Here is a 13,738-nt window from a genome sequence, read left to right as displayed (position 1 = left end):
GTCACCCAGACTGGAGTGCAGTGGCTGCTCCCGGCCACCACAGCCTTGACCTGCTGGGCTCCGGCGATCCTTCCGCCTCAGCCTTCCAAGTAGCTGGAACTACAGGCACGCGCTACCATACCTGGCTAATTTTTGGATTTATATTGTAGAGATGAGGTCTCACCAAGTTGCCCAGGGGGTCTTGAACCCGCGGGCTCAGGCAATCCACTCACCTCAGCCTCCCAAGGCACGGGATTACATGCTGAGCCACAGAGCCTGGCTACCGCTACTTTTTAAGATAGCCTTGGTGTCATGGTCTCTCTGTTTTTCCCACAACAGGCCCGAGTTTTAGAAACATGTTGGTCAACTGAATGCATACAGCGCAAGACGATCTCACACATCCAATATGTGTCTGAATGCCTCACATGTGCCAAGCTTGGCAGAAAAATCTCACTTTTGTTCCAGTTCACTCATTCACTAAACGTTTACCACAAATTACCATGTGCCTGTGCCAGGCACCAACCTAGGCATAGGGATGCAGCAAAGAACAACGCAAAGTCCTTGCTCTCATTTGAGTGGACAGTGACGTAAACAAGTCTAGAAAAATAAAGCCAGGTCACAGGATGGAGGCCAAAGAACTGGGGAGGAAGAGGACATGTGCTTTGGTGGGGAGATCAGTGAGGACTGCTCCAGTAAGTGACCAGCTGAGGCCTGAGGAGACCGGGAGTAAGCCAAGGAGACCACTAGGAAAAGAACATTCCAGACAAGGGTATCTTGGTGTGCAACGTACTGTGGGTCACACGGATAGATAGCATTCCACACTTGCCCATAGTCCAGTAGGAAAGCCCTTCAGCACAAAAGTAACTGGCTAAGGTAGCACGCAAAGCTCGAGGCCAGCACAAAGGAGGGAAACACAACTTTTCATCTGGGAACTGGGAAGGGGGCCAGACGGATTTGGAAGGTGTACACAGAGGAGAATGCACTCTAAGAGAACAGCAGAGGCACAATAGGGGCACTGGGCTGGAAGTGTTGAATGACTGCTGTTTGAAGGAATAAACAGCATGGTGGTTCATGCCTGTAATCCTAGCACTTTGGGAGGCCAAGGTGGGAGGATCCCTCAAGCCCAGGAGTTCGAGACCAGCCTGAGCAACACGGTGAGACCTCTCTACAATAAAAAAAATTAGCCAAGCGTGGTGGCACATGCCTGTAGTGCCAGCTACTGGTGAGGCTGAGGTGGAAGGATTGCCTGAGCTCAGGAGGTTGAGGCTGCAGTGAACTATGATCTTGCCACTATACTCTGGGCAACAGAGTGAGACCCCAACTCAAAATAATCAATTAAATAATTTTTTTAAATTTTGAAAAGAAATATTGGAAGAGCTATACACAGAAGCTTGATATCACTGAAGGACAGAGCCAGAGTCAATGTATACAAATGTCAGGGAGCAGATGCTCAGTCAATAGGAGATCAAACTTTTTAACCAGAAGTAGTTATCCCAAAGTGGGCTGGGCTGTGTGGTGGGGAGTGAACTCCCATCTTTGGCTGGACCAGGGGACTCCTCAGGCCCTCCTGGCGCTCAGGTTTAATGGAGAGCCATCTTACCAGCACGTGCCTTTGGTATCGTCTCACCTAAGGATGGAGGATCCCCCTGGGGATGGGCCTAGTTTAGGATCTGTCAAGATCCACATTCTCATACCATAGCTCACTGTAGAGCATACTATAGCTCACTGTAGAGCTGCCACGGTCCTTCGGTCTGGAAATTTATCTGGCTTGTACTTGCTTTAGTTTCCTCAATTACACAGCCATTGCAACAATCTCTCAAACCCTTCCCCCACCAAACACACACAAACTCCCTCCCCACCAGCCTAAAGAAGAGTGAGAGGTATCCTCCTCTGTGTAAGTATCAGCCTGACAAAGGAAACTCCTGAACTACGGTCTTCATCTTTGGTTCCTGAGACAACCAGCCCCATTCCAGCGGCTCCAGTGCGTCCTGGTCATTCCCTGCCTTCCCCGGGGCCCCCAGTGGCATCGCCAATGTGCCGATCCCTTTCTTCACAAGCCTTCCCTAAGCCCACAGCCCAGACTGGCAGAATGAGGCTCTGTGCAAGAGTAGGGAAGGGCCAGGGTGATGAGAAATGGTGAAAATGTAGCATGGTGTGTACAGGGAAGGGTTCTGGGGACAGACAGGGGCCACGGGTGTGCTCTCTGTCCTCAAAGACCCTTCAGAAACGAATACACAATTACATCCCACACTGAGAGCACCCTCCTTTAAAGGCTCCTCGGGGCCTGCTTTTTGTTTGTGCCATGAAGCTTGCTCAAGGTTCCCCACTAATTCGAGCCAGCCTCGTTGTCAAGGCTGCATTTTGGCACGGGCGAGAGCACTCTTTAAGGACAGTACTTAAGAGCTCTCAGAAAGCAATTTTCTCCACCCAAGAACGTCCAGGGAAATAAGGCATGAGAAGCCCATGGCCTGATTTTTAAGGAAGTGCCCTCCACCATACATGCACAGACCTGGGCACGGAGGTTTAAGCTTTGAGAATACCCCTCTCTCCCTCCCTGGGCTGTTCACCACCTTCCTCCTTGCTGCTAGGCCCCATTGCTACGAGGAAGGAGACTGGCTGAGAAAGACCGGAGCATTGGCAGAGGTGGCCTGAATTCTGGGCCACGCCCCAAGGGGCAGGGCAGGTGGGGGAGACCACGCCCCCAGCTTCAGTCCCAACCCTGTGCCTGCACCCCACCTGCTGTTCAGGTGGTCCTGGTACTGCTTCACTTCCCCGCTGCGTGGGTGGCCGCTTTCCACCAGGCTGTTGGCAGCGAGGTTCACACCCTCGATCTGGGCCATCAGCGTCTTCATCTCCTGGTCCAGGATGTCGAACCTGAGGTGGACAGAGGACAACGAGGCTCGGCAAGGGAGCTGAGAAACTACTTCGCCAGGGGCCCCTGTCACCCCGCATATGTAACTCCTGCTTTCTCCTTCCACCACCTGAACCATCTGCCCCAGAGAGGGGGAGAAAGGAGACAGACATGTCAGCACCCTCCTCTTTTCCGGCTCATGGGTCTCATTTCATGGGTTAGCATCGCCAGGACCAGGCCAGGGGAGAGCTGGTCACTTCCTACCAGACTTCTGGCTCCACAGAGAAGTGTGAAGGGGAGGGAGAGCTGAAGAGGGGTTATATGGTGGGGGGAGGGGAATCAATTGCCACGGGGACCACCCACTCGCCTCCCTGTCTGCTCTTGGACACTGATTCCATGCTCTGACACCTTGACCCAAAGGGCGCTCTCCAAAGTTAGGTGCCCCATTTGTGAATGGGATGAGGGGGAGCTGCTAAGGATGGGGAGTTTTGGGGTTCAGCAGCCAACCCTGCTGGGACAAAGCCCGGAGCTCTCCAGCATCAGGGCGGGACCACATTGGCGCTGCTCAGGGAGCGGCCTCTCTGCCTCCTTGACTGCCTGACGCTGAGACGCTGCACAGACCGGGGTGACCAGAACACCGGGGGTGACAGCGGCCTTGCAGACTGGGGGTTTACAGACTGGTCTCTGGGGCCCCATGGAGTCCTGTGGCTCAGGGACTGCTGCAGAAAGCTAGAGCTGGTGGGGTCCTGTGGCGGGGTCGCAGCCCCCTTGTCCAGGGTAGTGCCCCTCTGCCGATGTGTTACAAGGAGGCTCCGTATGCTGTTCATCCGAGCGGCTGCTGGAAAGTAACTGAACACCTGGACTAGGAAAGTTCCTTTTGCTTGAGGAGCCCCAAGGGCCCAGTGGATGGAGCATTCAAGGCCACAGAGCCAGAACAGAACCCGTGACTCCCGAAGCCTGGACTTCACAGCAAGGGACATCCCAGGGCCTCTCAAAGAGACCCTTGCTGACCTGGAGGCTGTCACCAAACCAGGCAGGGCTGGCGCCTGGACCTTGGCAGGGGGACACGAAGAAAAGACGGGCCAGCTCTGACCTGTGCTGCACGACCTCCAGGTCCTCCAGGGTGTCTGGGATGTCCATCTGGGCCAGCCATTTCTCCTTCTCGCCCATCCACAGCTCACAGGCGTCCGTCTCCCCGAACACCGTGTACAGGTCCAGTGCATCCTGCAGCCTCTGCCGACGCAGGTCTGCCTGTGTCACCACCTGCTGGTAGAGCTCCCGCAGGGCCTGCAGCCGGTTGGTCACGTCCGGGGAGTCCCGGAACTCCTGGGGGAAGTCGTGGGCCTGCCGCTCCAGGTGCTCCATGGCCCCGCGGCTCTCCTCCAGCTCCTCCAGGAAGTCCTTGTGCTTCTTCCCCAGGGCCCGCGTGGCACCCTCGTCCTGCCCCACGTCTTCCCCTGAGAGCAGCCGGTGGGCATCTTGCAGCCAGGCCTTCAGGTCGTCTGCGTCGCCCTGGAACTGGAAGAAGTTCTCGGCGTCCTGGAGGTTCTTCTTGCGGAAGGCGGCCAGCTCCTTCAGCTGGTCCCACTGGGCCGACACCTCCTTGATGCGGGCCTCGATCTGCGGGTGCCCGAACTGCTTGCGCGCCACCATGCCCTCAGCCTCCCGGAAGATCTGCTCCAGGTGGGCGTCCAGCCCGCGCAGCTCGTCCTCAAAGGCCTTGTGCTTGCGCTGCAGGATGAGCACGCTGGTCAGGTCCTTGCCGTAGTCCAGGGAGGAGTAGATCTGCTCCTTCTCCTTGATCCAGCTCTCGGCCTCGTCCATCTCCCAGAAGAACTTCCAGAGTCGCTTGGACTGCTCCAGCTGGGCCTTGCGTCCAGCCGCCATGTTGCTCAGTTCTGCAAAGCACTGCTCCAGATGGCTGATGCGGTCCTGGATGACCTGGGGGTCACAAGGCTGGTACCCTGGAGGAAGAGGAGGAGGGAGGACAGAGGGGGGAAAGGCTTCATCGATGGGCAAGCTTCAGGTCAGGTGCCAGGTTAGAACTACAGTCTAAAGGCTCCCATCGCACTGGGGCCTTGGGATTGGACGCAGAGGGTCCCCGTTGCTCAGAGGGCAGGCCAGAGTCTTTAGAATTGGTTCCCACTAAACCTCAGAAATAAGAAAGATTAAAAGCGGGGTCAGTTCTCACAGAAATGTACAATGGTAAAGTATTATCATCATCATTATTATTGACAAGTTCTTGCTCTTGCTGTCCAGGTTGGTGGCGTGATCATGGCTCACTGCAGCCTCAAACTCCTGGGCTCAAGTGATCCTCCTACCTCAGCCTCCCAAGTAGCTGGGACTACAGCTGTGTACCACTGTGCTCAACTAATTTAAAAATTTTTAGTTTTGTAGAGTCAGGGCCTAGCGATGCTGCCCAGGCCAGCCTCAAACTCTTGGCCTCAAGCAATCCTCCCACCTCAGCCTCCAAAAGTGCTGAGAGGACAGGTATGAGCCACTGTGCCTGGCATGAAATGATTAAAAAATAAAAGCTAGCCGGGCTCGGTGGCTCAGCCTGTAATCCCGCGCCTTTATGAGGCTGATGTGAGTGGATTGCCTGAGCCCGCGGGTTCGAGACCCGCCTGGGCAGCGAGACTCATCTCTACAATAAATAAAAAAATCAGCCGGGCGTGGTAGCGCATGCCTGTAACTCCGGCTACTTGGAAGACTGAGGTGGAAGGATCGCTGGAGGCCAGCAGGTCGAGGCTGCGGTGGCCGGAAGCGGCCACTGCACTCCAGTCTGGGCAATAGAGTGAGACTCCAACTCAAAAAATAAAATAAAATAAAATAAAAATAAACAAATAAAAGCTAGGTATATAAATTTCATGGTGCTTCTTCAAGGGGGCAGTGAGGTCTCCTATTCAAGATCAGAAAGTAGAACCCTAAATCATCTCAGCCATAATCTGAACTAGCAAGGGGAATGAAAGACGGAGGATGCCTCACTGGTGGTTACAGGTTACCAAGGCAGTTGCCTGCTTCCTGGAGAGTTCTAGTCCTCGTGCCTCTTTCTTGGAGCATTACTGGATGAAAGCAGCAGAATTCTAAAGGTAGTTCCAGGAGGTTTATCCAAGATTGGGTGCCAGACCAGGGGAAGGGGCTCTGGCATCAGAGGGCTCAACAGGGGAGACGCCCTTGGCCTTACCTTTCCCCTCAGTGAACTGCTGCGTGGCCTTGGTGATGGCCTTCACTTTGTCCCCTTGGATGGCGATGTCAGCCTCCATCAACTTGTGCTTCTGGAGCAAGTCCTCGACCTCCAACAAGTGCTTCCCAAACTCGGCAGACAAGATGTGAGCCTGGCAAAGAGGACAGGGGACGGGAACCACGAGAGGTGAAGGGACCTTTGCATGAGGCGAGGAGACCCCTGAAATGGGTATGTCTTTGGCATCCGAGCCAGGGCGGGTTGGATGCAGATGGAAGACGGTTGCTGCTTAGGATGGAAGAAGCTGAGGAGCAGGAGGGCCTATGGGGGGCAGGGGTGCCTCAGCATCACCCAGGCTCAGTCTCATCCACCACACCTGTGCAAGGTTGGGGTCTGGGACGTGTATTTTTAGAAAGTCCCAGGGACGGTCTGATGTGCAACCTGGGTGGAGACCCACTGCAGCAGAGGGAGAGGGGAATTCAGACTTCTTAGCTTGCCCCTCTGCTGGGAAGTCTAGATTTTTATTTTTATTATTTTTTTTGGGGGGGGAGATTTGGATTCTAACTAGACTCAAATTGTAATTCCTCAGAGCCTGATGTTCCAGGATCCTGATTTGTGTCTTTCTTCCAGGTCCTGCTGGTTGGCCCCTTGGTCATCGGGGATACCATGGACTGGGGCTGGTATCACCTGCCTGGAACAGAGTGAGCCCAGCAGCAGACAGGCAGATGCAGCCAGACACTGTGCTACTTCAGTTTCTTTTTTTTTTTTTTTTTGAGTCAGGGTCTCACTCTGTCACCCAGACTGGAGTACAGTGGCACCATCACAGCTCACTGCAGCCTTGACCTCCTGGACTCAGGAAATTCTTCCAACTTAGCCTCCCGAGTAGCTGGGACTCAGGTATGTATCACCACACTTGGCTAATTATTTTATTTTATTTTTGTAGAGAGGAGGTCTCACTATATTGCCCAGGCTGGTCTCCATCTCCTGGGCTCAAGCAATCCTCCTGCCTTGGCTTCCCAAAGTGCTGGAATTACAGGCATGAGCTACGATAGGTGTGAGCTACCTGACCTGGCCAGTTTATTCATTTTGACACATCCACTAAGGTGGACATCCCAGGGTGTGGGGAGTGGGTGCCCCAGGGCCCACCTTGATCTCATCCATCCAGTCGATGCTGTGCAGCATGTCCTGGAAGAGCTTCTGCAGTGCCAGGGTGGTCTCGAGCCTCTGGCGCCGCGCCCGCAGCAGCTCCTGCAGGTAGGCCCACAGGCGCAGGATGTTGTCCTTGCGGGCCGTGATGCGCTTCTGGTCATGGTAGTTCTCCTTCTCCAGCTCCTGTGCCAGGTCCTCCAGGGCCCGCACCCGCTCCTCGTAGGCAGCCGTGTCGGTCTCGATGGCCTCGTGCTTCTTCTTGGCGGCCTCCACGGCTGCCAAGTCATATCCGAAGTTATCCTGCCCCGCGGGGAGGAAGACAGGTGACTCAGGGGGACTCCCTCCCTCGCCCCGGGCAAATCCCCAAGTGCGGGGAGGAGTCAGGCACTCCCCCTCCCAGGGCTGGAGGGGAAAGCCCCATCCCACACAGGGGCTGTCTGGCCTTCATTTTGCAACTCCTTCTCAGAGCCAACTTCCAAAAATTAACATCTCACAGGAGCCTCTGAGAGAGACTTGTAGTGTCACTCCCTGTGCCGCATGTGGGGGTGGCACTCGCTGCCCGCATGTTCTAACAGAGCCTTGGGTGGCCTGTGGGCACCTCCCCCTCCCCTCCTCAAGGGGACCTGTCTGATACTGGACAGGAAGGAGCTGAAAGCACACAGCTGCCACCAGATGGTTGACCCATGTGCTCTCTGGCTGCACGTACACTCTCCAGTGCTCCCAGAACACTCGCTGCCCCTTTTCTGGACGGAATCTAATTTCATCCCAAGCTTTAAGTGGGAGGAACAAATGCTCTGGTGGAGAATCAGCCCTAGGGTCAATTCTTAGCTAGTGAAATGTGTCACAGCCCCCGGGGGCGGAGTCCAAAAGGCACGTGTGACACAAGCAAGATGCTGTCCCTGATTTTACCATCTCCCTGGAGAACTGTGATTGAACATCGAGTCAACCCCAGCCCTCATAAGACCACATCAAGGGTTAGCTCTGGACTAGGAGATCCTTGCTAAACACGAGCTCGTACATCTTGGAGAACACTTTCTCGGAGGCATGTCTTGACTCCTGATCAGGGAAGCTGGGCCTCCACAGGGCACGTGCAGAGGCTGTAAGAAGCCAGCTCTGGCCCAGCCCCACCAGGAGCCCGGAACTCTGAATGGTGTCCCATCTCTGGCTGCCCCGAGAGCACCCATTACCTGGGCCACAAGGCGCTGGTTCTCGTTGAGCCACGTCTCTCTCATGGCGGCCTTCCGGTCAAAGCGCCGGGCCAGCTGCTCCAGCTTCTCTTGCCGGATGAGCTCATTCCTCAGGGCCAGCTCCCGCCGGTACTCAGCCTCCTCCAGGCTCTCCCAGGCCTGCATGGGGGCAGAGCGAGAGTTCTTAGGGCACAGGAGAAACCCTGGGGACTCGGGCTCTCTCTTTCACCCAACACTGAGTGCTTTCTGGCAGCTGGGTAGAGCCTGATGCTCTTAGGTGAAGTGGTGGCAGATAAAAGGTCACTAAAAGTCTTTTGGCTTCCATGTCTGGCCCAAGCAAAGCCTCAGGAAGCACTGGCCATGGCCTCCCAGTTCCCTCTTTCCCTAAGCCTGCTTCTGACTCTGGGTCTAATATGGTCTTCACCTCTCTGGGAACTCAATAAGTTCTTTTTAAAAATTTGTTGTTTTTTTTTTTGCCACCACCTATCTAACTGGATGAATTTTTATTTTATCTTATTTTTGTAGAGTGGGGTTTTACTGTGTTGTCCAGGCTGATCCTGAACCCCTGGCCTCAAGCAATCCTTCCACCTCGGCCTCCCAAAGTGATGGGATTACAGGCACGAGCCACTGTCCGGCCTCAGTAAATTATTTTTGACTAAATGGCCACCTACCTTCAACCAGAACTTCCAGGTGGTGTTAACTCCAAGCCTCTGAAATGCCATAAGGCATTTCTCTTTTGTTATAAGTAGTTTAATGTTCCCTATTCAAAGACAAACTCAAAATTCTAGAGAGGGCAGGCTATAAAGCTGGCTCTAAAAAAATGGATTCAGGGCATCTGAATAGGGGGCTGAACTGAAATGTGGTGGGTAGAGTCTGACCTCTCATAACCAGGTAACTCCCCCAAATAGCCAGCATGTGGATTATTAACACCAAAGAAGTGGCTTGGTTTAACATGGTCCAGTGACCATTCCCCACACCCCTGTTGGGAGCGCAATCAAACGGCTGGCAACATGCAATGGAAAATGCTGCTGTACCCTATTGATGTCAGATACTAGTTTTCCATCATGGGGTGTGTACACTTTCTGATTGTTGGCTCTCATCCGGGACTGGATGGTAAAAAGTAGGACTTCCAGATTCCCCTTCTCCTGAAACCTGTTGAGAAAACAGAAGTAGAGTGATATGTGTCGAGATCCCATGGCCAATTTTCTGGCTGAAGTCAATATGAAAGCTTGGCATCTCGGAGTTTGGATAAAATTTTCTTTCAAAACAGAAAAAGTAAGGAGACTATATGGGTCTACTTACTGTTAAAACATCTAGCATTCTCACCAGGGGTTTGGGTCCCTACAATATAAACCAGAGAGAACACAATAGCTACCCCAGCATTTATCATTTGCTTCCGCAGGGGGATGACCAGCTGGAATACTCCAGTAACTCCTATAAATATCAGGCTTTGCCAGTTGGTAAAAAGAAACCCTTCTCTGTCCTGCAAATGATGAGGCTTCTGACGAGCTCTCCAGTCAGTTTCACACTGAGTGAGTCCACAGCACCTCAGAGGCAGCATTCTTCACACAAGCACGCACTGCACCAAAAGCAGCTTTCACCTGAGTCCTAATGAGCTGGATCTCCTGACAAGTTCCACATGCCAGAGGCTTCCCAGAAGCAGGGAATGTTGGGCCCTGGGAGGACAGCAGGGTGTGGAGACGAGAACTAGCAGCAGGATGGATGTCTAGCACTCGGGGTCCAAGCTCCAGGTAACTGGGTCCTCCCACATTTCTGCATGTACCCAGGTGTCCCCCTGTGTCTGCGACCCTGACATGGTGGTCAAGGATCAGCTATATCCAGGGTCCCCATCTTGAGTCCAGCCTAATGGATCTCAATGCTCACAGGCACTTGTGAGGACTATGGCCCTGTGGCATGTCTTCATAGCCAGGACATAACAACTCTGGGTGCAGTGCCTGGTAGACTCAGAGGACATTGTTTGTATTAAATTTAGGACTTTTAAAAGTAGGTGAGTATCAGACCAGAAACCAGATACTTGTTTATAGTACATCCTAGACTTGGAGTCTCACCTTTCCCCATTTGAGTTGTGAATGGAGATGAGAAAAACAGAGAGAGGGCATCACCAACAAGCCAGACAACTGCTTCAGGAGACCAGGACATGCTAACAGCAGACAAGCTGGGGTATCCTGTGTGTGTGTGTTTGTGTGTGTGTCCACGCATAGTTGTGTGTGCATGGTTGTATGTATATACATGTGGCTGTGTCTGTGTGTGTGCATGATTGTGTGTGTACATGTTGCATAACTGTGTGTGTGCATGTATACATGTGCATGCACATATGTGCATATAGTTATATGTGTGCATGGTTTGTGTGTGTGCATGTGCATGCAGTTATACATGTATGCAAATGTGTGTGTGCAAGATTGTGTGTGTTGCATGCAAGGTTTGTGAGTACGCGTGCACATGTACACAGGCCCAGCACACACTGGGATGAGACAGAGGTCCCAGGTCACAGGCTAAGTGCTCCGCAGCTGAGCAGAAACAGATGGGAGAGGAAAAGAAGGATGCACTTGGTGATCTATGAGGCCACACACAGAGAGCTAGGGATGGGGAGCACAGAGGTTACTACCAGGAAGCAGGCTGGCAGTTCCGTGGGCAGACGAGAGAGGAGCATCCCAGCACAGGCTCTTCAAAGAGATGCAGAAGCCTGTGTTTCCCTCCTGCCCCTCCTCAAGGACCTGGGAGGAGTCACAGTCCTGGTTTGTGAGTTGGTTTCTCATCCAGGCTCGCTGCCTACGAGCTGACAGTCAAGAGCAGGTGACAAAGGCGCAGCTTGAACCCCCAGGACGTGCCTGGCAGACACACTTTGCAAGGCCCAGAATGTAGCTCTATCTAGTGGCGGCCAGTCCCCCACCGTGATGACCACCCTCTTGTGTGCCGGGGCCTTACTTGGGTGGCTTCTCCACAGTGCGGTAGGTGCTGAAGGCTTGCAGCTGCTGCTGGACGCCCGCCAGTGAGTTGGCAAACTTGCGGCTATTCAGGACGGTGATGGTCTGCTCGATCCAGGTGAGCAGGTCAGACGCCAGCCCGCTGTACTTCTCGATCATCTTCTCGGTCTCGATGGCATGGTCAATGACCTGCGGAACCGCTGTGTCACTCATTCTTGTCAGAAGGGCAAAGTCACCCATGCAGTCACCAAGGAGGAGCACAACCGAGGTGCCCTCCCACTTCCCAAGCTCTGCTGTGCTCTAGGTTGGGCTGGTTCCCTGAACCCAAGAGTGTCGCTGGGGCAAGAGGGATGGGCCAGAAGCAGGTGAAGCCCTTCTCCTGCACCAGCAAAAATCAGCAGGGAGCTGGCTCTGTGAGAGCTCGGGGACAGCCTCTACCCTTCATAAAAAAGTGGTAAATTTGCTGTGCCAGGATGCCAGCCACCAGGGTTTTGTTTATTTATTTGAGTCTGGGTCTCACTCTGTTGTCCAGGTTGGAGTGCTGTGGCACAATCATGGCTCACCACAGCCTCAACCTCCTGGGCTCAGGCATTCCTTCCACCTCAGTCTTTTTTTTTACTTTTTGGAGAGAGGAGGTCTCACTATGTTGCCCAGGCTGATCTCAAACTCCTGGACTCAAGCAATCCCCCTGCCTCGGCCTCCCAAAGTGCTGGGATTACAGGTGCGAGCCATCACGCCTGGAGGTTTTGTTTATTTTTAAGCATGTATGAGGAATCAAGAAATGCTAGGCTCTGTCAGCTAAACAAGTTAAACGAAGCAAAATGGGAAATGGCGCCCGCCCTCTGGGAGCCAGAGGACCAGCAGGCAAAGAATCTGGCATAAGGGTCTACATGGAGGGGTGGACTCCTGGTATACCAAGAGCACCTAAGAGGTCTACAACACAATAAACAAAGCGAATAAAAGCCTGTGGGGCTCCCATGGGAATGTTGGGAGCCATGGGCCTCCAGCTGGACACGAGACACAGAACTGAGGCTGTGGCACTTTTCAGGAAACACTGTCCACCTGCTTTTAGATTTCAGCCCTGAAGTCGTGGAGGTGGTGAAGATCAGCTTCAGAGGAGGTTGGGGGTGGTGACCTGCAAACCCCCACCACGGCAGGGGGCCCAGATGCAAAACTCCCAGGATGGAGGGGAGCTCTGGGCCTGGATGCATGTGGGTGTGGTGGGTGGAGCGAGGGCAACCCCAGCTTTAGAGCAACTCGTACCTTGCCGACGCGCTTGCCCTCCACGGCCAGGACCTTCATCTTGGAGAAGTAGTGGTAAAATGCCACCACATAGGTGATGATGGACTTCTCATCGGGGTTTTCTGTGAAGACATCTGTAAGGAGAAGGAGCATCTCAGGACCACACTGAAGCCAGAAATTGCAAGCTTTATTTCCCATTCCTCCCGCATGGAGTTCCACCCTCCACATGTGACAGCCAACGGGCACAGATGGACAAGCACGACAAAATCCATGTTAGGACCCCACATTCTGAAAACATGAAAAGAAGGGGTCCTCCAAATAGCCAGCTGGATAGAGCAGAGGAGCAGGCCTGGCTACAGCCCCTGTGCCCCACTCGCCCAGCACCCAGACCACCCTGCGGCCGGGCTCTGTCCAGCATGGCAAATGCCCCCCAAGGCTGCAGCGAGGACGGACCAGGGTGCATGGCTCACCTTCGGGGTCCAGGAGTGGGATGATGCCCAGCTGGCGCTCGGCCACGTCAAATGCGTGCTCCAGGTTATGGCGGGCGTTGGAGTCCTTCAGTTTATCAAAGTCAATCAGGTCAGGCCTGGGGGCGAAGCTGGGCTGTGAACGGGGAGTGGCCATGACATGCCCCACCACCCTGGCAGGGTACCCCCTGCACCAAGCAGACCCTGGGCAGAGGCGGAGACCCTGAACAAGAGAAGCGAAAGGAGGAGACAGGAGCAGAGGAGAGGGGTGAGCGTGTCCCCAGGCAAGGAGGTGGGGTTTAAGGGAAGCAGGGATGCCATGCGATGCTGAGGGGAAGGTGACAGTCCTGTGACCCCATGCTAAGTGCAAGGTGCCCAAATACCCCCCAGGGAGGCCATCTCGGTCAGTCCCCATGGCTTTCCCCTCCTTCTCACCGGTGTTTGTGTATCAAGGCATTGAAGGCCAGCCCATCCTTCCAGCTGGAGGTGAAGTTGGTGACATTGACATGGGGGTAGCTGCATCCAAGAGAAATGTAAGACCTAAGACATCGATTCTGTCGTGACCCCCAGCAAGCATGCGAATGGAGGGCCACCATACCAGGAGAGGATGGGCCTGTCCCCTCCCGAGTCGCTTCCTCACTCACGGGGGCAGCGGCTAAGCCACACCAAGAGGCTCCCCCACAAGAGGTGAACCCCCCACAAGATCCCACGGCCTGGCGTCAGGTGACTGTGGAAAA

General features: G+C 54.1%; 1 protein-coding gene across 1 annotated transcript in view; it reads right to left on the bottom strand.

The window, feature by feature from the left end:
* The window catches only part of SPTB (spectrin beta, erythrocytic), an 82,324-nt gene that overhangs the window by 44,058 nt on the left and 24,528 nt on the right, over positions 1-13,738 (bottom strand). Inside the window, exons 5-14 of the mRNA XM_008070466.1 lie at positions 13,437-13,517; positions 13,005-13,120; positions 12,556-12,668; positions 11,294-11,481; positions 9,382-9,499; positions 8,348-8,506; positions 7,158-7,460; positions 6,015-6,165; positions 3,924-4,794; positions 2,716-2,853 (exon numbers count right to left, since the gene is read on the bottom strand). Coding sequence (XP_008068657.1) covers positions 2,716-2,853; positions 3,924-4,794; positions 6,015-6,165; positions 7,158-7,460; positions 8,348-8,506; positions 9,382-9,499; positions 11,294-11,481; positions 12,556-12,668; positions 13,005-13,120; positions 13,437-13,517 — 2,238 coding nt within the window. The remainder of the gene's footprint in view (positions 1-2,715; positions 2,854-3,923; positions 4,795-6,014; positions 6,166-7,157; positions 7,461-8,347; positions 8,507-9,381; positions 9,500-11,293; positions 11,482-12,555; positions 12,669-13,004; positions 13,121-13,436; positions 13,518-13,738) is intronic.

The sequence above is a fragment of the Carlito syrichta genome, unplaced genomic scaffold (genome assembly GCF_000164805.1).
Source record: "Carlito syrichta isolate Samal-C Ts95f unplaced genomic scaffold, Tarsius_syrichta-2.0.1 Scaffold313438, whole genome shotgun sequence".
Lineage (NCBI taxonomy): Eukaryota > Metazoa > Chordata > Mammalia > Primates > Tarsiidae > Carlito > Carlito syrichta.
This window is presented reverse-complemented; position numbering and strand designations above follow the sequence as displayed.